The sequence below is a fragment of the Chanos chanos genome, chromosome 3 (assembly GCF_902362185.1).
Source record: "Chanos chanos chromosome 3, fChaCha1.1, whole genome shotgun sequence".
Taxonomy (NCBI): domain Eukaryota; kingdom Metazoa; phylum Chordata; class Actinopteri; order Gonorynchiformes; family Chanidae; genus Chanos; species Chanos chanos.
This window is the reverse complement of record NC_044497.1, coordinates 46385666-46412498: the sequence shown is the minus strand read 5'-3', so window position 1 is coordinate 46412498 and position 26833 is coordinate 46385666. Positions and strand designations below refer to the sequence as shown.

General features: G+C 39.4%; 1 protein-coding gene across 8 annotated transcripts in view; it reads right to left on the bottom strand.

Annotated features, from left to right (window-relative positions):
* The window catches only part of mapk10 (mitogen-activated protein kinase 10), a 31464-nt gene extending 5496 nt beyond the window's left edge, over positions 1–25968 (bottom strand). For 3 of the 8 annotated variants that reach the window (XM_030770249.1, XM_030770244.1, XM_030770245.1), the window contains exons 1-8: positions 23013–23134; positions 15703–15832; positions 14475–14533; positions 12791–12929; positions 12115–12280; positions 7886–7957; positions 4417–4599; positions 2756–2880 (exon numbers count right to left, since the gene is read on the bottom strand). In XM_030770249.1, the coding sequence (XP_030626109.1) occupies positions 2756–2880; positions 4417–4599; positions 7886–7957; positions 12115–12280; positions 12791–12929; positions 14475–14533; positions 15703–15832; positions 23013–23134 (996 nt within the window). Of the gene's footprint in view, positions 1–1941; positions 1969–2751; positions 2881–4416; positions 4600–7885; positions 7958–10944; positions 11017–12114; positions 12281–12790; positions 12930–14474; positions 14534–15702; positions 15833–23012; positions 23183–25902 lie in introns of those variants that run through there. The other 5 variants (XM_030770241.1, XM_030770248.1, XM_030770242.1 and 2 more) reach the window with 5 other exon arrangements.
* Positions 25969–26833: the final 865 nt, after the last annotated feature.

Below are 26833 nucleotides of genomic sequence, written 5' to 3'. Positions count from 1 at the left end.
TTATCTTATTTGAGCTGACTCCATGGATGAAAGCAGTTATAATACATTTCAGTTAATGATGTACAGACACGTATGGCTGTGCATGGACAATACTGAGGCAGCTTATTTAACATTTGCATATTATGAGTACTTGTAGGTAACCTAAAACCAAAAAAATCAGTTGTGTGGTGTTTATGAAGAACGCTTAAAAGTTCCTACTCCTAACAATTAAGCATCCATTCAAACTGCTCAATCTATAGCACTGGGAAACAACTCAAGACAAAAAAGGAGCTAACAGTAATGGTTAAACTCCTCGTATAAGTGAGACAAAAGGCTACCAAAACTATATGTTATTCTTCAAATCCGTGAGTTTTATGAGGACAAAACATGACTTAAAATGCAGAGAGAGAGGAGAGATGGACAGATGATGAAACAATAAGGCACAGAGAAGGGACGATGGAATACAGTCGGCCTGCCTTATCTGCGGGTTTGGCATCCACGGTTTTGACCAGCAGCTGTTCGAAAATATTTGATAAAATCCGGAAAATTCTCAAATAAGAAGATTTGAAATTCCCACGTGCAGCGTAGTATGCTAGAATACCGTAGTCAGAATGATTTACCTGGGTTTTAGCAGTTCTTAATAGCACCTATACATGGGGTTTCAAGTTATGAACACGTATAGGGTAAAATAACGGCATTTTATATACGTGTCCTGAGCATCTGCGTTTTTTGCACATCCGCAGAGGGTCGTGGAACCATATACCCGCGGATAAGGTGGACCGACTGTATATCAGCGTTAGAGTTGTCTATATGAATAACAAATAAATCAATATACTATATCATTAAATAAATACAAAGGAGGACATTTTCATAGAGACACAACAGGACAGTTTTTGAAGCTGTTTTGTATCGATACATATAAAGAAAACAAGTTATTCTTTAGACATTACAGTATTGTAAAATCATCCGGTCATCTTCATTTAAATGTAAGGTACTGTCAGTCCATCTGACTTAGGTGACCAGTTTAACTGTATGTGGTGACATACATTGACATATGTCAGTCTTGTACAGCCTCACTGCACATTCCAGAGATGAACTGTGACCATGGTAACCAAGCCTTCAGTGACAAACTGACTAAACAATGTTCTTTCAGCTGAGCAGTGTTAAAAAAAGGAACACCCCCCCCCCCCCCCCAACAAACACACATGTGCACACACACACACACACTAAGGATTGTATCTGCCCTCTAAACATGCACTGGACCATACCAACTGCTTAAACAGCAAATACAGGATGGCAAGTCATTTTAGCAGTGCAAAATAAAGTACTCAAGGCCAAAATCTGGATGCAGCTACATACAGCTTTAAACACCATTAAGAGTTCAAAAGACAAATGATTTACCATGCCTCATGAAAATGATCACTAGTACAGCTGAAACGTAACATGACTTTTAACATAACATTAAATCCTGTAGGTAAATAGGGATCTAAGAAATAACTGAGGTTGATTCTTGGCAGAGTTTAACACAGTTTAAGTTCAACAGCTTTCATGATGGTCTTCTTTTTTGTTTGTTTGTTTTCCAAAATATTGAGTTTGCCTCCTGAGGGGCAAGTAAGAACAGGGGCAAGTAAGTATCCGTAACCCTGGAATGAAGTTTGTTTTCTGTATAAATTAAAAAAGTTTCCTTTGTTTTTTGTGTTTTTTTGATGTTTGTCTGTTTTGCTTTTTTATATGCATATCTCTCCAACGACAAGACAAAGAAAAAAGAAAACAGCACATACACACACACACACACACAAACCACATGCACACGCTTTCCGATTGCTGTATAGGCCTTTGTTTGCTCAGTTTGGCCACCATTCTGGTAATCCCTAAATTTACAGGACAACGCTGTTTAAGTCCACTGTTTGTGATGCTGTACAACAGAGAGATTTAGTCGGGTGTCAGATAGTATTTATTTACCATGGATATTTGGATGAGATCTCTTGGCTTCATCAGCGAGAGTGACAACAAAGAGGCAGGGAGAAAAGAGTGTTATGGTAAAGGATTTGGCCAATAAACATGTCTACACTACATCTCAGAGCCGCTTTACCAGTGTATTACAATTCTTAAAAGGAATGAAATATGCTACGTAAAAATAAATAACATACACTAATATTTCAGTTAGAGAGAGACAGTTGATTGATTTGGACTGATAACTGATCACAGTGATTACTGATCACTGATTCATAAAATTCAGATTTAACTCATGTTTAACAGTGTAAATGGTGTGTAAGGTTTGAAAGGGTAGATGAAATATATTTCAAAAGCACCAGGACATTTAAGAGATGCAATAGCCAATATTTCACACAGTCTTTTATAGTCCTTTGCGGTATCTCTTTTTTATGATCATAATTCAGAAATGTTATCAAATTCATTTCCTTTCATACTGCTCTCTCTCTCTCTCTCTCTCTCTCTCTCTCTCTCACTTCCCCAAATTTCTTTCTTGCAAGCAGTCTCAAAAATAAAGTAGAACTAAAACTGACCTGTTTACACTATACTTGTATCGCAGTACATGCTATTGAAGCAAAACGGGGCTAAATCATACTGTATCAGTCTCAGAAAAAGAGGCACACAGCCTTAATTGAAAGTGTATCCAAAATAAGGTCAGTCCATTGCTGTCTGTATACAGTCAAATGTAACATGAATTGTAAACACTGTCTGGCAGGCCAGACACAATGAGTTACAGATATCCACTGGCCTATAAATCAATACTGCTGAATGCATCGCCACTTACCGCCTCCACTTCAGATGGGTCGTACCACACGTTGATGTAGGGGTGCTGGAGCGCCTCATCCACAGATATCCGTTTGGCGGGATCAATAATTAGCATCTTAGATAGCAGGTCTCTGGCCTGACTAGCTGTGGAGGGAAATCCAACAAACAGAGGTCAAAGATGGACAAGTACGCACGCATGCACGCACACACACACACGCACGCACGCACGCCACACACACACACACACTCAAAGCGAAGATTTCATTCTCAATCCATTATTCTCAATCCCTTTCAGGAGTTACAGCAGATAAAACTGTGATAGGGTTGATGTATGTTTATGCAATAAACTGCAAAATGTATAATAAAAGATGCATTGAAACATTAACGATCAGGGCCATTGCCGTCACGAATTCAGAGACAGGTCCATGAGGCAGCAATTTATGAACACTACCACAGTAAGAACATTAGGCCTATAGTGCTACACTCACACTATCTGCTCATCAGCCTGTTCATGCCACACACAAAAATAGCACTCATTTCTTTGACTGTTTTTTTCCTTCATCTCATCTCCACCGTTCCTCTCATCCCTCCAGTCTCTCTAATTCCCATGATCCTGTGGCTCTATATATAGTTCATTTATAAGACTCTGGGCTCTCTCTTCACTGCGATGACGCGTCACCATGCTTCATTGCCTTAGGCCTGCTGTTTCCAAAATGGCCACGAGTCTGAGTCATCGGAGGCCTTGGCGCTAATGCTATCACTGATGCTAGTTCATCTCCATTAAAGACTTCCTGCTCCACATGACTCCCAAGGTTACAATATGTATGTGCGCGTCTGTGCGCGTGTGTTTTTGTGTACCGCCACTTGCGACAGTTCTGCTGTAGACCCTATTAAAATCTCGCAGACGTTGTGGGTGTTTTTTTTTTTTTTAAACTGCCACCACACTCTGCAGGAAGCTAAGCAGCCAGAACACAAAGCCCTTCTCTTCAATCAGACAGGCTTCACTTTGATCTCCAGTCGATTCATGCCACCGAGGGCTGGGTTTAATTATCTTTACCGTGTTATTTTATTATTCCATGCATACCACAGAAATGTGGAATTACACATCCCACACTCAGAGCGGAGGTGAAGATGGATGGTTTAACCTTTCTGCATAACGTGTGTCCACCAGGAATGAATTTTCACTGAGCGATTTAAGACCAAAAGTCTCAATTCACCTTTACTGGTCTTCAGTTAAGAACCACTCTCTCTTTGAAGGCGGTTTACGAGAAAGCCTTCAATAATGTAAACTGGGAGAAAATGATAGAGTGTGTTTTTAGGAGGTGCATATGGGCTTGCACACACACACAAACGGAGAGACACAAATGGAAGCACAATTCCTGAGGTAACTGAACTGTGATGGACACTGCAACAATGCTTTCCTTTGTACTCTAGTAATCTTAGCAATTTGAAACAGCTGAGGTATAAAAAGAGCATAAACACTTTCTCATACAGACACACACACACACACACACACACACAGAAACTTGAACCTTCAATCAGATACCCATTCAAAAAGATACATTCACTCGTTTATAGTTGTAAGGGCGTAATACTCAATAAGAGTGAGCAGACCCCCACCCCTCCACGCGCACACACACACACACACACACACACAAACACACACAGACACACACTCACCTTTGAGTTTGTTGTGCTCGGAGTCTGCTGGAAAGAGGCAGTCAGGGAAGAGTTTGGGAAAGGTGAGCCCGGCATATTTAGGTCTGTTTTCCACATAGTTCCTCACGGTGGGCTGCAGTTTCTTCATAAACTCTGGAGACGGCGTTCCCAGTTGCTCTATGACCTTATTCCATTGGTCAATGTCTGAGAGCAATGAGGTTGAGGAAAACAGAGCCTTCTCTACCACACAGACAGGCTCAAAGGTTTCATGATTAATTATGCTGCGTTTATCTCCATTTTATTACAACAATTCATCCCCCAACAAAAGATGTTCATTTTGTTGTGATGACCTAAAGAGTTCAGTCACAGCAAAACTGCACAATAACTGTATTTGGAATGATGATGTAACATCTGTTTAATTACAGATTCTGTTCTGTTATACTCAGAGCATCACAATGATCTATGGAGAAACATAGTACAAAAAGTACAAGTGTTATGTAACTACATGTCATTGGTTGTCTGTATTTAGACATTAACAGGACAATTCTGTGCCATTAAAGAGTGCCATTAAAGACATTTTCAATAAAATTATTATTATTATTATAATTATTCAATTTCATGTCTGCAGTGTGAACACCTACGACATTATTGCAGTCTAAATGACCAAACATTAGTGTATCAGTATAGAAAACTGTATGAAGACTACATGATCCTATAACACATTATCAGCACCTGGACCGGGCAAAATCTGACATTTGTATTCCAGGCCAGCCCCTGCCCTGATGCACTGTTGGGTCCAGTGGTAATGATTATACTTTGAGCAGCCATCCTCAAAAGAATTCAAGTGCCCTACAACCAGACACCACAAAACCACATGGTCAAGATATCACGAAACGCCCCATAGCAATTCCTCTTCCCATTTGTATTCATAGACTTTGGGATGGCTGGAGTAGATAACAGGAAAAAGTCAAAGCAATCTCTCATCCAAATAAGGGAAAGAAAAGAAGCTTTGTTCATTCAACTGGAAAAAAGAAAGCCATAAAATACCTCAAGGAGCAAACTATTCGAAGGGAAAAGATGTACAAAAAAATTTTCAAGGAACTAACCATAGCACCAGAAGCTGTTTTCATTGATTTTCATGTAACTGACCATTATGTTGTTTCTGATGTAAAGCTACATAAACTTTCTCATATCATCCTGTCCTGCCCTTCATATTATTCTCCCAGACGCCAGTCTGCTCAGTAAGACGGACCTTCTGAGGCAGTCTCAAAAAATGACATTTTCATTCTGTCTCGCTTATCACATTCTATCCTGTGACCTCAACAATCTGCGGTACATCAGTCCATGTCAGACACAAATCAGCAGCCACTTCACCACAAGTTCAGTTCCATTTTCAGCCTATCTGAAAAATTCTGACAGGCGCTTACTTGTCATCTCACATTAATGTAAGGCCATCAGCAGAACTGTGAAGGCAGTTCTTTAGTCACTCTGCTATAATGTAAAACAACAATCGACATTATCTAAAAACAAACAAACAAACAAATGAACACAACCAGAACTCTACCTCTGCTAAATCCTTCAGTTGCTTTCTGGTGAATAATAGATCACAAATTCATTTTTGTCAAACAAAAAAATAATTTAGCCCCCTCCCTCTGTAAACCTGGCTATTCCTTTACACAAACAGTTTAAAACAGAGGAGTCTGCCTGTACTGTGTGACTTATATTGAGATGGCGTTCATTTTATTCACCAAAGCCCTCACCAATTTTTTTTTAGCTTATGCAAATTCATGCTGCGAGTGATTCATGTTTGGTATTTGCATTGGAGGAGTCACTGAGCATGATCGCATTAATGATTTTGCACAAATAAATCATATTAACATGTCAAAATAATGTTAGTAAATTTGGCTCAATGATCCTATGGATCTCTTTTTGATTTTGGCGTGAATGGCCAAAGAAAATACATGTCTATCAAATTTAAGGTTTGTTATCTTCTCAGGACCTGATATAAAAATCTTTTATTGGTTTCTTCACTCTCTTTCAGAGGAGTGGAGTTGAACTTGATCAGCAGGTGATCAACCTCAGCTGGCTTATATTAAAAATTCTCTTTCTCTCCTCTCTCTCATTTGTAATGGTAATTTTCTAAGTACCATATCTCCTAAAGAAAGACTCTCCTACTTCTCCTTTTGGGATTAAGTTTCTACACTGCAATTTATTAAGGTCTTTACAAGGGGGCCTTAATCTCAGAGTGAACTAGCACTGCTGAGCAGGGAAAGTGTATCTCTGGGAATAAGTTCCTTAGTCACCACGCTCTGCTGGTTTAATAGATTTAAACTGTCCCCTTATCACCACAGATATGGAACATTGTTTTATATTGTCATCACAGGGCACTGCAGTTCTCCGGTGTGTGTATGTGTGTGCAGTTCTCAGGTGTGTGTATGTGTATGTGTCTGTGTGTGTGTGTGTGTGTGTGTGTGTGTGAGGTAAAGAGAAGAACAAAAACTCAAAAACAGGCATGTAAAATAAAGGTGTACTATTATCCTCCTCTAACACAATTTTCGCAATCTTTTTTTTTTTTTTTTTTCTATTTTGACGTCCAGGAAAACATGAGCCTTAAAATATGAGAACCTCTCCAATATCTAGTGTGTGTAGACCTAGGATAATAATGCCAACATCTGAGGCAAGTCTCAGAGAAGAGCCCGAAAACGGAGGGGGGGAGTGTGTGATGTTGAGGGTTGCTGGATGAGAGGAAGCCTGGTTACCCTCAGGGAACAGTCATGTGAAAGGTCATATGGGAGTTTTTTTTCCCTCTTTTTTTCCCCCAGCTTTCCCTGTTCTCACAGGGGGGTGTCGGTTCAAAAGGATGGCAGGGCATCCAAAAAACCATTACCTCATCCTCATGGAACGCCTCTGTCTTTGTGCCTGCCTCGCTATAAGGGAATGGTGCACAATACAACAGGAAGCAAAAAGAAGCTTTTTTCACACATTTGCAGCCATTTAAAATGCTGGCAGGCATCATCCACATAAATTATATGGGATTAGATTTAATTTTAGGTTCAAACAACACATGTGAAACTGAGTAATAACTGATTCATGCAGTACTATACTATATGCTGAATATATAGTATATATATGGTGCTGTGCTATACTGTACTATATTACAGCTTTCTCTGTTATTCTCTCTCTCTGTCGGTTCTCTAGTCTCTTTCTCTCTCTCTCTCTCTCTCTCTCTCTCTCCACTCTCTTTTTCACTCTCAATTTCTTTTTTTCTCCTTCTCCCTGTCTCTCTCCCAGTTTGTAAGTACAACAGATTACAGACTTTTATGTAATTTTTCTATATATATCCACTACTTCCAGTACACTGCTGTTCCGCTGCCAGCAGTTCAGTTTGCTGGTGTGTGCTTTGGCCTGGGTTTGAGCACACAGTGATGAATGGGGAAGAGATTGGGGGGATGTCTGTGCTAATGAATGCTGATCTGAACAGCAAGGATACGATCTGTTCCCGGAAACAACACCGTCCCTCTTATCACCTCTCCAAAGATGCAGCCCACAGACCACATGTCCACTACAGACCACAGGCAGATAAACACACATGCACATGCACATGTACGCGCACGCACGCACGCACACACACACACACACACACACACACACACACACACACACACATACATACACATGCCACACAAGAGACAGGGATGTCCACACAAAGAGTGTCTCACGCACACACACACACACACACACATAAACACACACACACACATAAAAACACATACACACATGTACGTCAGAAAGATGTCACAAGCACAACACACACACACACACACACGCACATGGTGTCCTCACTGATGTAACAAACGTCAATGTCAGACTGAAAATGGCCCATTATCTCATTTCCTCTGTCTGTATCTGAGAGTCCAGGCCCATGTCAGAGTTAACATGCTCTGGTGCTGATAGAAAAAAGCACAGACTCTCATTTAAATTAAAGCAATTACTTCCATAAATGGGTTGCAGTGAGGTACTGTGGATCTGATTCTATACCAGCCTTTCTGGGGCTGAAATACACAGAAACTGAACTGTTCATTTTCAGTAGCAACATACATGTTAAGACTCTGCAAAGACACATGTTAGAAAATTGCAAAAGCTAATAAAATTAAGGCCTACATTTATGGTAAGTATACAAAAGTGTACTTTCCTGTGTTTTGAGAGGAAGTGTTACAACATTGGTCTTCAGACAGTGACAGCACTGGCTCCACAAAATTATCATTCATTTCAAAGTGCAGGTCTTTAAATTTCAACCTCTTAGATTATGATGTGTTTTGTGTAGACACGTCTCCATGGTGTGTCTGTTAAAAGTGTTGTGTTAGGAAACAGAAGGTGAAGCTGGCGGGCAGTGTAAGGTTATTAATGAGACTCTGCATTCTTGAGGAAAGTTGTGCTAATGATTATAGAATCCACTAGGGAGGTTCATTTAGACCAATGTCTCTAAATGGTTCTTTAAAACGGCTCCGATAAGCTACATCGGCCTGGCGAGTCGATGCTTTACTGCCAAGATGCAGGTAAGGCACAATTAGAGTAATGAGAACCAAGTGAGCTAAAGTTTGTCTTCAATTTCCAGGTCTACCAAAGGGAAGGTAAAGAATATACATCACAGTTTAAACAGTTTCCTTTTCTTTTAAAAAAAAAAAAAAAAAACTACTTTTAGGGGAAAGGGTCACTGTTTTATAACAGAGGAAAGGTCAAGCCCCCTTGTTAGAACCAAGTGGCCTGAGCTTTCATTTCTGAGGACTAGGAGACTGCTGCCAAATCTGTAAAGCTAAACGCACATCAGTGCAGAAATCATTAGCAGACTGTTACATATGTATATATACTGTCTTTCTTTTGTCTTCAATGGAGACGAAAGCTTGAATGAGTATCTTCATAAATTATTTTCAGCCATATATAAAATGCTAGCGCATTGCCTACTTAATTACTCAATTTCAACAGAGTGTACAGATGTCTGCCGACGTTTACGAGTAACTGATCTCATCACCATTTTGTCCCTATACTGTACCGGTTTTCTGGGCTTCAGTTAAGAATACACTATAATAATTTGCATATGGTCCTCTCATCAAGTTTAGTAATGTTTTGAGAATTATGCAAGCTTCGGTCCAATTTCATTCTGACAAATATTCCCAAACAGTGAATAAATGAATACTTATTTAACGTAATGACTGCTGAAGTGGGACTAGTTTCTCCGTCTCACACACACGGCTTCCGGAAAATGAAGGAGTACTAATTAAGCATTCCTGCCCTTCTACAGACGACGGGGGTGCGATTACTCCTCGCTGTGCAGAGTAACCTGGGGCTTTTGTGCATGACCCTGGCGCACCAGAGACCCACGGCAGGCAACACTCCAAAAACAGTCCAATTAAGCACGTCATAAATATGTATATGGGCATACAGTGTGCATCAACAGGGGAGCGGAAACAACCAAATTAGAGCTTGTTTAGAGGAAGTACGGAGAGTGTGCGAGGAAGACAGTCATTGGTAATGGGACAAAAGAAAAGAGGCATGTATCTGTGATCTGGATTCTTACAACCTATATGTGGCACGCATTAGACAGCAGTAATGAGACATCACTTAACTTTTTAAAAAGCCTAATTTTTTTTTTTTTTACGTCTTGATGTCAGGTCATAAAGAATTTTGAACGATTAAAAACATTTTGAGTCAGTATGAATACAGATTTACATAAGGATGCAAAACATTGCATTAAGGGAGCTTTACAGATAAAGCTCTGATTAATATTTTGTTTGTTGTTGTTTTTGTTTCATAAGCTGTTTATATCTCTTGTTCATATCTCTGACTGTATATTGTTAGGATTCTATACATGCCATAGGTCTTGTGGATAAGCATTACAGGGAGACAGATGGTGACACACTCAGTGACAGTGAGAGTAAAGTCCAGCTTGTAGTCTGTCAGCAGCAGTAAGGAGGAGAGTGAGTGGTCAGCCATGGTTAAGATAACTCGACGCTTAGAAGCGTCAAACATGTGAATATGGGTCAGGCTAGGTCGATATCATCTATGAGCGCTACCTTATAAAAGTCAAAGTACTGCGTAAGGTCGGAACAGAAGGAAATGGTATTGCCACCGTAACACAAAGAAATCAGCAAATTCGATGAAGCTTCATATACATCAAAAAGAAAATTGAAACTAAACTTGAATGTGGGATTACAATTACTGCAGGGCCCTGTTTCACTGGAAATCTTAATCCCAAACTACAGCAGGGACTGGCCTAACTAACACTGTTCCAAGAGAAGTTCAGGACTCTCTCTTGGTCTCACAAAAATATTTGTTATGTGTGATGTGTAAATTAAGAGAAGACAAAAGTGTATTATATTTTTACAGATATTCACATTTCTATCAGAGCTGCTATACCAAAAACATATTCTCTCATTTGTTCAGTTTACACTGAAACTCTTGAATTGAATTGAATTGAATTGAATTGAATTCAACTGAATTCAGTTGAATTGAATTGAATTGAATTGAATTGAATCACATCAGTAAGGATACAGTCCCGACCAGGGAACAGGATTTTATGGCGCACCATTTCCCCCATAATGCACCCTACTGACCAAATATCCACTGTAGGCAAGCAGGAAAAAGAGAGTGAGAGAAAAAAGAGAAGAGGTTAGCATTGAAAAAAAAAAGCTGTAAGTAAGAAAGACATCATTGACAGTTTGGCAGGAAGGGAAAGAGGAGAGAAAGAAGAGAGGGAGAAACTGAATCAATTCTAAAGCAGCGGTTAACTCTGCCACAGAGAAATAATCAGTGAAGAATGACACTGAGTACATGGGGACAAATGATCAAAGTCAGAAAAGCGAAAAGCCCTCGGGTGTCAGCTACTGTCAGGAAATCCATAGACCCTCCCCATGCTAACGGCCTCCCTGCAGACTTCAGCCCTGCGAATCAGTGTGAAGCATTCAGTTGTCATGCAGTTGGAGGTTAGTATTCAAGCACATATAGTGCACAGGAGTGGTCAACCTGTTCAGAGGTGTAGTAATAATAAACCGTCTCTACGCGCTTAACCTGATAGTCGGGTTTATTTCTCCATCTATCCTAGCTAAGCGTCTGAGGGTCATCCCTGAATGGCTAGTGCGGGTGGCGATTTTGTGTTGAATCTAAGCAGTGAAGTGTGGTATCAAAGCAGCTGAATGGCTTTGTTTTAAAGCCTCAATCAGATAAAGATTGTTAATGCAGAGATATACGACTCCCTCAGGATGGACTCACGGTACTACCCACGAGGAGCAGCATAATGTATTTTGTTTCATGTTTTACAGGGATAAGACTATGGTTTTAAAAATGAAATACGTGCTATAGCTGTCGCCACCTTTTTCCTTTTTTTTTTTTAATTGAAATTACCAGCGCACAACTGGGACCGAAAATCCAATGTAATTCTAAAGCATCTGTACAGATTTGTCACCAGATACTGGGAGAACCAAGTCACTGTAGTTCAGTTTAATAATTAATAAATATACAATGAGAAGGCAACAGTAAACGTCTGAAATATTAACTGATTTTAGTGATATGCAGTTATATTGTGAGCACTATACAGTTTTAAATGACGGTTAATATATGTAGTGTGTAGTGAGTGTTAATATATGTGTGACGTGTAGTGAAAGTGTATTGTAAGGGTTGTAATGTTTTCAGTGCTAGCTCTCTGCAGTGTGAGACTGTTCGTACCATTCTCCTTATAGCCCATGCCAAGAATGACCTCAGGGGCACGGTAATATCGTGTCACCACGTAGGGGGTCATCATGAAGCTCGTCCCAGCTGTCCTCGCCAGCCCAAAGTCCAGGATTTTCAGCGTACAGTCGGACTTCACCACGATATTGCTAGGTTTCAGATCCTGAAGGAAAATGAGGAAACAGATCAATGGATCATAAATCTCAGCATGAAACATTTTATTTATTCCTTTTATTAGATTTGTTAGCTAGAGTATGTTACTATGGAGAGACAGGGCAGTGACATTATCAATAATAACATTTACTCATGACCTTTAATGAGACCGAATGAGACTTATTTGAACTCGTTATTACTGACCAGTGTAATACCTGTCATTGGCTTTGATGTCTGGACAAACATACTAGGCCTATTAGTATAACTAATATGTAACTAGCAGTCAATATCATGTCATTATCACGTCACTGACACCATCATAGCCGCTTCATAATATCGAAGTCAAATAAAGCTATATATATGATATATGATTTATGTATTTTACATTCGCAGATCTTCCTGAGGAAATCAGCCATAGTCCCTTGTTCCTACTGTCAGCTGCAGTAAAAGCTGCCAGCTGTTGAGGGTCATACCCCCTCGCATGGCACCGTAACATGCAGGCGTGTGTGCGTACACTTACCCTATGAATGATGCCAGCCGAGTGCAGGTGTTTGATGCCACAGAGCATCTGGTAGAGCAGATAGGACATCCTCTCATGATCTAACTCCATCTGAATCACCTGGCACAGGTTAGCATCCATCAACTCCATCACAAGGTACCTGTCAAACACAGACAAAGAGAGAGAAAGAGAGAAAATGAAGGTGCATTCAATGCGATGAAAGCATTTAATAACTTTTTTGAATACCTTTGGCATGTGTTTGAAAGTGATCGTTGTGTAAATGTTCTGCCTTTGCTCTTTCAACTCCTGAAGTCCTGAATAACGACAGATGTCTGTGGTAGGCAGGTTTTGCATGACTAACAAAATAATTTGGTAAGTACAATGGGGCAGTCTTTTCTATATCAAACTAAATCAATCCAGCCAGACAACTACAATCAAAGCCCCTTCCTGCTTTCAGACGCCTCTGCGACACAATCTCATTCATGCTTTCTGTTGACACAAAGGAACTCTGATGTGAATTGATGGAAATCTTTTGGTCTCCTATTCAGAGAGACGCCACATTGATTAACTAGTGTCAGGGAGTGAGAGATAACACTGAGACACTGCCATCGCATCATAATGTCCAAGCATTCTACATCTTCTATGGAACACTGCACTTATCATCCACAAAACAAAAAAAACACAACTCCTATGTTATATAACTCCCTGTTATGCTATCACATATATTAACTGTGTCCTACTCAGCGCACTTAAATAAGGCTTTAATAGTGACCTGTTTTCACTATATGCGTCATATCACAATATACTGTACATGACGTGCACATGAGACACTGTGGGCGATATTTAACTGTATGTTACTGTGAGATTATTCTTTTCTAAATGAATTTCGACCTTTTGTAACCACCGCGTGAACTGCGCAAATGAAAGAACCACATGATTCCTGATACAAATGATTTATTTTTGTGCGAGGTGACATTTTATTGCCAAGATATTGATTCTCTGCTTGATTAAATCGGTGCCTGCTAGGAACATATTAGTCCAGCTTTGTCACTGGATGCAGTCACAGTAGCAGATGTGCATAAGGGCAAAAAAACGAACACTGAAATAAAACCATGCTTCATATTAAGTTTCTTCATTGAGAGGGCTTTGCAGGGGGGTTTAAATCATTTATGCGGAACTATATACCTGTAGAATCTAAGCAAGAATCTAATCAAATAAGAAAGGTCTCTATTGTAGACTACTGCGGATATATCAGATAATAACGTGAAACTTAGAGAAAAACGACAGTGGAACATTTTCATCTTTGCAGTCCTCTATCTCTTCATTTCTCTTTCTATGTTTCTCTCCTTCTTTCTCATCACTGTAGCATGAGCAGAGCTAAACAACTATATTTGACAGAGGTCAAACAGATAATGATGATGATGATAACAGGCAATTTTTCAGACAATACTGCCTAAAATAACCATTCATTGTATCATTTCAGTAAGGGGTCCACAAAAGAAAAGCCAGTGTTTCCTCTGCAGAACTAAAATTAATCTAAATTAAGACTAAGAGGCATGAATGCGTTAATCACATCTAAAGATGGAAACTCAAGCATGTTTCCAATTTACACTCCTTCTGTTTTCACGTCAAATGACACACCAGCATAACAATGTCACAAATTCAGTTTGTCTGACATTTAAAAAAAAAAAAATGATATACTTACACATCTTGAAACTCCTCTAAAGATTTCTGTGGTGTGAAAACATTTAATAAGCTGATGATCTGAAAGAGAAAAAACACCTAGTGTAATTAGATTCATATATTTGGTCACGCATCAATAATTATATCATTTGTACAGTCATAACTAGCAATGTATACCTTAACATGGAGGATATGCACATCAAACATTCATCTTATAAACGTATCTTTAAGAGTGACAGCAAAATGTGCTGTCAAATATAAAAAGTAAAAAATAGTTCAATTCAGGCTGAGCTACAGAAATAAAATACACACATTTTATATTAATTCACAGTAGTCTGAGGGAGACTGGCAGACAGAAACATCAGTTTAATAAAAATGTTACCACTGAAGAAAAAAATATTTCACGTCTGTGTTTTCTGAGCTAATATAAAATCAAATAGAAGCTACAGAAAGCATGAAGCTTCACGTTTTCCCTTAGTAGTTGTTTGTTTAGGTTTTGGAATTTTTTTTTTGTATAACGAATGGGCCTTTCTAAGCTCACACTGAGTATGTCTACTACACTATATGCTGGATAATATTTCTGCTCTTCTCTAAAGTGTACCAATGACAAAGATACTAAATCATCTGAGATAGACCGTATCCAGCACTCATTGAAGATATTCTATACCACAGACCGTCAGTAAACACGCATACGCACACGCGCACACACACACACACACACACACACATAAAACTGTTATTGTGTCCAAAGTAAACAATACAATCTCTGCACAAACATGCCAAAAGCACAAACACACAACACAACCCAAATCCACCACCTACCAAACTACAACCTGACATACACCCTCCAACCCATCATACACACATGTGTGAGAGAGGGTGAAAGGGTGGGTGACAGTAGTGCTAAGTGAAGACAACACTGATCAAGGACACTGCTGATATATGATGCAAGAAAGATAAGGAGAGATCTTTACAGTTTTTCCCTGAATTTTAATCCCTAATACAGCAGACTGATTCTCTTCCTCTTACCTTTCCTCTCTCCTAGTGTGTCATTTCTCATTATTTACAGTACCTGGTCAAATGGAAGCCTTCTGTTTAATGTTGTTCGTTTCTGGCACAGACGTACAGTCAGGATCATATCTTTCTTTGTCTAGAACATGACCTTTGATAACATATTCTAACCCTGCAATGGCATTTTTGAATGTATGTAGAGCATTCCAAAAACACTGTTGACTGCTGAGGGTACTAACATTTTTGTGATTGACACATTTCATGAGCACCAGTTCCCTGTAGGCGCGCTTGGCATGGGTCTGGTTCTGGAAGGGTCTGCTGAGTTTCTTAATGGCCACGTTTCTGTCGAGGACGGCGTCATATCCGGCACTGTGGAAGAATAGGAAGAATAAAAACGTGCACATTAATGACACAGCACAGAGAAAAAACAATGGAGAAAAGCGTCGAAAGAGAATAAGAGCTGACACCCTTACTCTGTCTTAATTTCAACTTTTTTTCAATGCAGATAGTAAATATAAACAAACTCACTCCCAATTAGAGGACAACCCCTGGAATCATAGTTAAAATCAAGAAAAACAACCATCCCTATATTCAGAGTGTAGGCTATATTTTAATCAATCAACGTTTTGGCAAAGGTGCCTTTGTCAGCATGTGCACAAAAGGAAGTGCCACATGGGGATTCAAATCAGTTGCACCAGACTCAACCAATAACCAGATAAAAACGATATCTCAATTAGGCAACAATGAACAGCCCTACAGTTCCTAGACATACAAAGCACACAGGAAATCTTAGCTGAGACATTTTTAGGATTAGGACGGGTAAAAAATAAAAAATTTGACAATACAAATGCAAACTTTACATCCATATACACAATAAATAAATACATGAGGGGCAGCCAAATGAAAACTGAAAATCCATATTAATTTGAATGGAAGGTACTTAAAAATGTATTCAAAGGGAACTCTCAAGATCACCCTCCTCTTTGTCATACATTTTCCACCGTAAAGTTCATTTACTCATCCTCTGTGAAGCATGCTGGGAAGCTGAGTTTTGTCTGTGTTCTCCATTTAGAAACATCTGTCACTGGCGGCAGGAGGAGACACTCCCTTTTCCTTTTCTCCCTCCCTCTTTCTTTCCCTCCCTCTGTCCTACACTTTATCCCTGTGCAGCTGAGGAAAACATGCCTGTGCTCATTAACAATGCATCAGCAGTAGCCCACTGCTCCAAACGGGAAAATACCGGATTAGTCAGGATCACCCTGTGCTTTCTCTGTCCCTCTCTCTCACTCTCCCCCCCTCTCTCTCTCTCCCTGTAAGTGTGTGTATTTGTGTGCACATGACAAATATTTTCAGAAAAATTTAGAAAGTCAACAGTAAGTATTACAGGAACTATATTACAGGTCCTTGTACATGGCCACATACAACAGTTTCTGCTGCTAATTTATGACATACAGCTAAAATCTCCCCTCAGCAACTCTTATCGAGCCATACTCATAAACATATTATGCCTCTTACATTCATTGTTTCATTACTGCTTTGTTTAGACGAACTCGGTTTCACATTTGACTCACATAGGGTGCTGTAGTTATGTAGTTTTGTGCTCTAACCTGAATTTTTGGAACTCCGTTCTTTAATGTGTTCTTCACAATGGACCTTCTCAGCATTAAGCTTTAGACACAGGCCTGTCTCCCATGATTTAGACAAAGACAGACATCTCCGTGGGCCCAGGATTGTTTTGTACTACATATTAATGTGTTAGTCTTTTATGATCAGTATCTCCTGACGGACATGTAATGTAGCAGACCCACAGCATTTATTGACTTGTGAGTTTTGAAAAATGGGACGGACCATTTTACATTAGTAACGTTTCACAATAGCTATACTGCTTTGTAACTGAGACAGCCAATCAGAAAACAACGTGGTTGTATGGATAAGGAAGGTGTACAAGTTGTTAAAATTAAAACTTGTTCATTGTAAAACTTTAAAAAATTAAGTTTTGCAGTGTCTTCTACACTGGTAAAATAAATTTTGAAGTTTTTGCATTGTTTTCTGTGCTATTAAAATTAATTATCATGTTTTCATATTGTCTTCTGTGATAAATTTCAACTCCAACAGCTCTTAAACACTTAGAGTAATCATTATTGGTTTAGTTTATTTCATCCATTATTCTGGTCCAGAATATTAGCACTCTGTCATATACTATATGCTGCATTTGGAGCCTTTATTCAAAAGAGAATCAAGTGAGTACAGAGGGGACCATTAACCAGACAACAATAGCAACTGAAAAGCACAAAGGGACAAGCTTACCTCAAGTGCACTGTGCTTTCACCCTTAAGATTATAGGAAAGTGGGCACTATTGTGATTGAACTATCTCGGGTACTGAGTGACTGATTGGAGATGTTCTCTAACTACTTCAAATGATGTGGGTGCGTGCGTGTGTGTATGTGTGTGTGTGTGTGTGTGTGTGTGTGTGTGTGTCCTGGTGTCACACATCTTTTCACAAACACACTAACAGTTTCAGCTGCTGCAAACATCTCCTAGACTAAGAATAGGATATGTCTACCACCTTTCAGCAAATGTGTATGTGTGTGTGTGTGTTTGTGTCTAACTGTCAGTCTGTGTGTGTGTGTGTGTGTCTTTCCACACACATATGATTGAGCAAAATCATTCTTCTTCCCCTCTCTCTCTCCCAAGATATTTTCACCGTTTCCTAAGACCCAGGATGTTCCTGAGAACAAGCACCAAATTCTTTTTGCACACGTCATGACTCAAACAATCCTGCCATCTTTATAATCTGCAGCTTCCTGTGTTTTTGCTCTTCCTCCACTGGGGCCTGTAAGGTTAAACAGCAACTCATTAAAGTTACATTCCCTTCATTTCTACAGGATTCTCCATGGCCTAACTCTGAGTGTCAACACAAGTGGGCTTTAATGGAGAAACCAGGACTGACTTGGGTCAAAAGCTGACATCCAGCACCGAGGCCTGCCAAGGAAACATAAGTGGATAATTTGTAGGGTTTTAAAAGGAACCCAGACCCTGCAGAAGTAACAGAGCGACTTTTACAAAGACCTGCTGCTAGTTCTTTGACAGCCATTTCAGAAATTGGTAAAGGTTATTGCCCAGGTCTTGAAAATGACAACACACGTGCACACACACATGCACTCGCACACACCTTTTAATTCAGAAACCACTTGTTTCAATGCTGTTCATACAGTCTAGACTGATAAATCATCTCTGATCTCTGATGCAACATCCAATGCTGATAAACAAGCTGAGATCTCCAATGGGAAAATGAAGCTAACTAGGAGAAAGACAAACTTGATTCACTGCAGGCACTGCAACCTTGCAACTGCATCTTCAACACTGCAACATGTTGGGGGGGGGGGGGGGGGGGGGGGGTTAGGTCAAGGTTCATGGGTCGATATGTGAGCACAGGTATATACAATAACAAAGGGTTACTGTAAAAATGGATCTCTATGTATTAGCGTTGCACAATTTACATTGCCTCATAAGGAGAATGAAGTCTGCCAAGAGAAGACATGCAAGACATGCATCTAACTCTTCACAGAGTTTCTTCAGTTCCTAAAATGGACATCTACAGTACTACGACACATTACTCCAAGACAGAGAAACACGGGTGAACATCCGTAAGCTAATCCATGTCTCTATAGGGCATGTAACATACTACATACTGTGTACATAATATATATTTTATAATACATTACATACATTCTTACAGGACTACCTCTACACTGTAGATCTGACTGTAGCAGATGGTTGGGTCTGCGGGGAATTTTCCAGGTGGAGGATGATATGGAAAAACCCTACACATACACACATGCACAAACACACGGTGAGCTGAGTTTTGGTGGTTCATTAGAACATAATCTGTACCAGCGGATGACTCAGCTAGGTCTCAGGTGAAAAGTCTTTCCACTAAGTAAATGGACATGGATGGAATAAGGTACATTATATTGCCCCTTGCTGCTGTTCCAAGAAGAAATAATAGCAAATGCATGGTGGATAATCTAAATGATTTGATCATGAGAATATATTTCAATTCACATTGAATCAACATACGGATCAGTGAATGAAAATGATCATTAACTGCACTGAAGAGAAGGGAAAAAAGGATAGGCTGTTTTTGTTGGACTGCATTTGGATAAAGCCTACTGTGGCCATGGAAACTGTAGAATGGTCAGATGAGGCTTTCTGACTAATGGACACCATAGTCACCCATTACTGTAAGAGCTGTGTGAAAGATGATGTCATAGCTGTCAGTCCGCTTCCTAAACTCATATAAGAATTGCTTCTCAAAAACTTCTCACTCACTATAGCTCCAATGCTGAAAAAACGACCAGGATATTAAGAGAGAAAAACAAATTTTGACTCTAAAATTAAAACAAAACAAAAAAACAGCATGTCTTAATGGTTCGGTAAAATAACTGAAATTGAACTTGTTCCCTTGTCCACAGAAGGGAGCCAGATATTCAACAAGTCTAAAAATTGCAAATGAATGAAAATTAGACTATTACTTGCTAAAACAAATGTATCTCTTTCACATTTGTGCAATAAAAATGACTTTATATCCATCATGCAGTCACTCTATAGCCATTAAATCTAGGCCCATAATGATTCTAGCTCCTGGTCGGGCAATTTTCTTCCTACGATCGCTGACTCTCGGTCTAGCTGCTATAATACTCTTTTTCATTTGTCACATAGTCATATTAGTTTTTTACGTCTTACAAATGTATATTTTAAATTGCTGTAAAATGTTATATTTAATGCTCATTTTAGCAACTTCAGCATGTTAGGCAATATTTGATGACATGGCAGAATATTCTAGCAAAAGTGTTGCCAGGTGCTGAGAGCCATTTGAGACAGAGGCACTAAGAGACTGACTAAACACAGTTGTGCTCCATATAGACTCTCTAATGAAGACCAAAGAGAGGATGCTCCACTCTGGGAACGGGCTTCTGACCTGTAACATGAATCTTGCCATAACAACTGACTAGGTTTACACTTTCAGCACTCATGGAGGATAGTGTCTGGAAGTGTGATTCTGAAAATACACCAAAAAAAAGCTACCTGAATCTCATTTCTGTCATGACAGATATTTATAAGCCTACCTTTTTAAGCATACACTATGTTCTATGGACAGCTCCCAATACGCTTTTAATATATTCACTGAGACATCCACATTGCTCAAAGATTCATTCTGAACTAACTACGAGACATGAAAAGATATCATAGCCATTTCGAAAATGTTTTCAGTGCCTTGCCATTCCCTTGCAATGCAGTAAAAATAGACTAGATCGATATGTTATCGTGTTTACAGAAAAAAAAATCACTAAATGGCTTTAAAGGCAATTCTCCAAAAAAAAAAACCCCAAAAAAAACACTCTCCTCCTATGACACCGCAATCAGAGGCATGACATTCAGTAAGCAGAACCAGAGGACTGGGATGGGGATGGGGATGGGGGTGGGGTTGGGGGTGGGGGGGGGGGGGGTCGTCAGCCTCAGAGATGCAAAATTCAGTGACAGGCATAGGCGCATATGAGGACAGCTTTAATGAAACCGAACATGGCCTTGTCTCATTTATTTGACACTAAATTCCTAACAACACTCTCATAATTTAGCAGCAGAACCAAGGTTTAAACAGATCCATTTTCAATATTCCTCTTCATCTCTCTTGCTGTTTGCTCGACATGAATAAGTCATAGCTTGGTCGGGGCTGGCTAGGCCATCACGTATCATGACAGCAGAATGCTAGCACAGTCTCAAGTGCTAACCTCTATAACCAGGCAATGAGACAAAAAAACCCCCATATCTTCCGATTCCAGTTTCTCACAGCTTTTCATGGATGTCTCAGTCCGTATTGTTTTCTTAAAGGTTCATATTTCAGAATTATGTAACAGTTTATATAAGTCATGTAGAATTTCAGGACATGGATTTGCATTGTTCTTTAGTTGTTTATTGGACACTGCCATCCCATTCACATTCATCTCTTACACTGCCAAGCACAAAGTGCAAATCGAAACGCGCAGAGATTTCTGCAGAGCCACGGACTTCATGTTCCTGTCGACACCACCCGCCCAGTGCCAGGTATGTCTGTTTATCAGCAGCCACATCCATAAGACACAGCGTGTAGCATACTGCAATAGGCCATTTTTAACACCCCCCCCCCCCTCTCTCCCCGCCCCCTTCTTCTTTTTCTTTTGGGGGGATTTGGCTTTTGTTGTGATAATGTGGTAGCCATGCTGGTTGGTGTGACTGGTGCTTGGGGGGGGGGGGGGGGGAGGAGAATTAGATCGGTTGTGTCTGCGTGCCAGACCGGCCCACTGCAGCGCTTCAGTGCACCTAAACCCTACATTAGCAGTCCTGTCCTACTCTGCCTCCTCCGCTCATTTGCACAATTGTTTCAGAGAGGAGCGAAGAAGGGCAGAAGACGGAGGAAGGAGGGGGTGGAACGGAAAAGGCGAGGGTTGACATCCATCCAGTTTTGCTTTAGATCATGACACGCCAGATATCTACATAGAAAAAAAAAAAAAAAATCTGCCCTGCTTCCCTACAGTAACCATCCAGAGGACTCGACTGTTGACAAAGCAGCATTGAAATGTGCGTGAGAAGACACGTCTGCTTGATTCTGACTGTTTCTCCCTTTAGAATCCACTTTGGACCCACTTTGTATGAGGTACCACCAATACCTGAGTACTTTTTCTGTATCTGCACATATGTATGTCATTTAGGAATGTAAGTATGTTCACCTCTGTTAAGGTATAAACTAATATATCATACTGCTCTTACAGTATATGTCCAATGACACATTTACAATTTAGGTATTTACATACATAATTAGATCAGTGGAAAAGCACCATTCACACACTACTTGCATACAGACTGTTAAATGAAGTACAAATATAAATACAACTATAAATACATAGTTATTCAGAACGCCTATTGCGAAGCAGAACCCAGGGTTTGCAGTGAGGTAAAGACATCTTATTGTTCTTCTGTGTCTCTCTTTGCATGCTGGGGCTTAATTATGATGCATATTAGCTCCAGTCCTCTGGGGTTTGGAATCTATCACAGCTCCTGCCGAGGCTCCCCCAGAGCTCCTGCGAGGCCATCAGTCATGCATGCCCTGTTCACACATCCATGGCTCAAACTCCTTTATGTGTCAACTCATTCTGCTGAAAATAAATTTGTTTTCCAGCCTTTCATTTAGACTGTTCAATGAATTTAAAAAAAAAAAAAAAAAAAAAAAACGCCCTGTTCAAACAGTTCAAATGACATGTCATTCTGCAACTACATTTCTCTTAAAACATTTTTTTTTTTAAAGTACATAGCGAGATTCAAGGAAAGAACGTTAATCTCCCAATCCGAAAAGAGCCTAACATGCAAGTACTTCAAATTAGCAGTCTAAGCCTGTCTGGGAGATCAGCAGCACTTATTTTTTTTTAGAGGATTTGGGGAGACACAGTTTCAAAAATGCATCAAATTCATTTCTGAAATTGGCATTAGAAGTGAAGGATTATGGACACTCACCAGACTATCCCCTGAGCACCGGAACCAATGGGCTTTAGGTTTTGGTACCGTTTGAGAACCGTGAAGGTGGAATCTCCTACTTCCACACTGTAGAACTGGTTGTCCACTTTGCTTTTGCTCATGTTGTAATGTTTGCCAATGTAAGACACATCCACTTGTTTACCAAACCCCTGTTAAAACAATAAAAAAAAGATGATGGCATGGAAGTAGACCATTAACGGACATCTACAATCATTAGTACAACTATACACTGATTCCTTATGCAAAATGTTCAGTGCTTGTGATGTTCATGCACACATTTATGACAGATTTTAGATTACAAAGTCATAAACCAAATAGCACAATATATTCACTGATTTGGTTGTCTGTAGAGAGTGGATACATTCTCCCTAGTAAAAAAAAAGAACATTACTGGGTTTTTTTCAATTCAAAATCCAACTGCTCAAAATCCAACAACTGTTTTAATATAGCATATATTCTCTGTAATATGAGTTACACACTAATCAGGAACAGAGAAACAGCCTTTCACTAAGGATCAGCAGGACCTGTAACAGCTGGCTGATGATATTTCATCAAAAATCTGTCAGAGCAATAATGTATAGCACTGCAGAGGCTATGCCATCACTCTACGGGGTCAGCTTTGGACCAATCAATTATAAGAGTCTCTCTCTCTCTCTCTCTCTCTCTCTCTCTCTCTCTCTCTTTATAAATGTGGATTACTTTATTCTCAATTCTATCCTATGATGACATCAAGATTATCAAACTAAATCTGAAAATCTGACTGCAAATGAGTTGTGAGGACAAAACATGTTACAACCAGGACTGTGACATTAATACTTAACAAATGGAACACAGTTCTACACAATCATGAGCAGCTCAAATGCATGAGCTAGTCATCACAGCACAGCAACCTCACAAAATTCCAACACCAGTAGGTTGATGAAAACTGAATTTACATAGGGTGGGAGCTATAACTGGACAGCAAAGTCTTGTCATTTCTGAATGTCATAAGTAAATGTGTAATGATCCCAGCCAGTGGTCTTGAGAGAGAAAAACAAACCATTATAGGTGAAACAGACTGTAATCAAATCCTTTCATTTGTATTGCAATCCATTTGTACTGCTTTCTCCTAGAATGGTTTGTCCTGGGGTTTAATATAGAGCTTTCAGGTTTGTGATTATAATATGCAAGGCAGATTTAAATGGCAAAATGGGTGTAAATTCTTCAGTTATGCGCTGCACTGAAGGGCTGGGACAAATTAAAAAGGGTTTAATGTAGATTTGGGTAGCTTTATTACTATCTACACTAGAGGCCGGTAAAGTCTATCCAAGCTAAATATTTTGAAGTATGTCTGGAAGGGATTTATGTTTTAGCAGTACAGCGGACAGCAGTGTGAAAAAAATAGAAAATCTCTCTATTGGCAGTTAGCTCCAAAGAGCAGAACACTGCTCCTTGAGCTTCAAGCAAGCCTTGGGTATAGTTCATTGATTCCACTCCAAAGAGAATCCATGATAAATCTCAATCAAGTTCTTTCTTTAAGGCCTTCAAGGTCTCTGACTGGTATGCAGTCCGGCCCATGCCCAGTAGCTAGCATGGTAATCAAATGTCCAAATCAGCGTGTAATGGGAACATCCATGAATACACAAAAGGACAGAATGTCGGCATGATTCTATAATGTTCTATCAGGATGAGGGCTACCCTGCTAACTCTGCAATGGGCATTAAGATGGAGGAAGGCAAAAAAAAAAAAAAGAACATCTCCACTACATACAGCTCATCTCTACCAAGAGAGTCATTCCTAAACGATACTGCCTAAAATTAACCTGATGGGACTAATTTGACACTGATTAACAAAGATTTGCAGTAATTGCTTCCCTTTATTGGGTTTAGAAGAGGTGCGAAAGAGGAGGACGTAGATAGAAATCGTCTTATTTTTTTTATAAGCCATACATGACATTTATTGCTATCCCTTGAGGAAGTGACTGTTACTTTATCAGATTCAGGCTGTTATCAGTGCAATATTATATTCACCTGTTGACCATTGATGTATGTCACACAAAATGACAAAGGGAACAGTTATGAAAAGGAAATGAGTAGTGAAAGATCTGTATCACTGCTGAGGTGTTTAAGGATGCTCAAAGTCCCTAGAGGTACATATTACATAAATTGTCTTTTTTTAACAGCAAGGCATCTGTGTGGTCATTACAGTCCCGCTGTTTAGTCTGGCAGTTATTAGTAACCCTACAACATGGCTCTTTGTTCTCTAAGTCAGTGTGAGAGGATGTTGATTTAAAATGGCATTTGAAATCAAAGGACAGATCCCTTTATTATAGAACACCAACATTTATATGTTAAACATTTTTTTACGTGGCTAATTAAGGACTGGAGAGAGTTCATGAAGCTAAAAGCAACAAATAGGTCTGTTGATTAGCTGAATGAGTCCAAGGAGATTTTTCAAGGTCAGTGTTACTTAGTAAAGAATTTTATTGTCTTGTTTCACATATGACTTTACTAGTACATAGGTTTCTAAAATGAAAACAACATTTCTCATTCGTGGGTGATTTGATGTGTAGTGTGGCTTCAAATCACCAAACACCCAGAAAGTAATATTAATTAACTGTACTCAGAGAGCGTTCTATGAAAATCAATCAGTGAGTTTTTTTTCTTTATCAGATACATCAGTAAAGTGCAAAAAAAAAAAAAAAAATCAAGACTGGGAGTTTGGTTTGAAGAATTTGAAGCCATGGCAGTTATGTTTGCACATTTAAGTATTGCCAACAACACTGTGTCTATTGTGTCCATCACACCTAGCAACAGATAAAATAACAATGAAGGGGAGAATGGAAATGAGTGAATACTGTACCTTTTTTTTACCTGTATGGGACACACACCTGACAAAAGGCTATCTTCACATCCAGGATTGGTTCACTGCAGTAATATAAGAAATGCCTGCTCATAAATACCTGAAAGACAAAAAAGAAAACATGGAAACATTTAGGAAGCAATAATTATTCATATTGATTTGTATCAATTATTAATTAAATTAATAATTATTTAACTAATTCATAGAAATGAGTCATGTAAAGAGTCTCCGCCTCTCCACAAATGGCTAACTGTCACCAACCAGTCGAGACCATCATCAAACAATGTCTGATTTCCAAACTCAATTTTCTTAAATCTGGGATAAATAATCTGTCTGCTGGGTTGGACTTCTTTTATATTTCAGCCCTAATCTCACACCTAAATCTAATAATCATAGGTTCCCTGGGACCTTGATCAACTGAATCAGGTGTGTTTGTGTGGCGTAAAAACCTCCCTGTCCTCTAGCCGTACATGAGTAAGAGTGCCAGCACCTGATTTAAATATATAGACTAGATCTAAAAACCTTTGAGTCACTGAGAATTGTAAGAGATCATGGAAATCATTTGAAATCTCCAAACCCATTCTGTACTTTCCTGATTTCAAATTTTTGAGGCTAAGGAGGAAAGACATAACATGTAAAATAAAATCTATTTGTCAAGCCAAGAAAATATCACATGGCAGGATTTAATGCAGGTACAATATTCATTTGAAGCTGAATTTAAAATGGTGTGATCTTGGCAAGGCAGACTCTTACTCTGACTGATGTTTACATCACTGCCTCCAGACACCCAAGGGACAAGCAAGAGCAAGTGTCATCATTTCTCAAGCTGTTTGGAGGAGCTTATTTTTCTGAATAAAATAGCATGAAAACCACTTTGATATGGGGGAAACAGAGGAAATAACTTGCTTATTTTTCTTCCAAATTGTAATAAGTCGACTAACTGGAAGCTTTACAGGTTT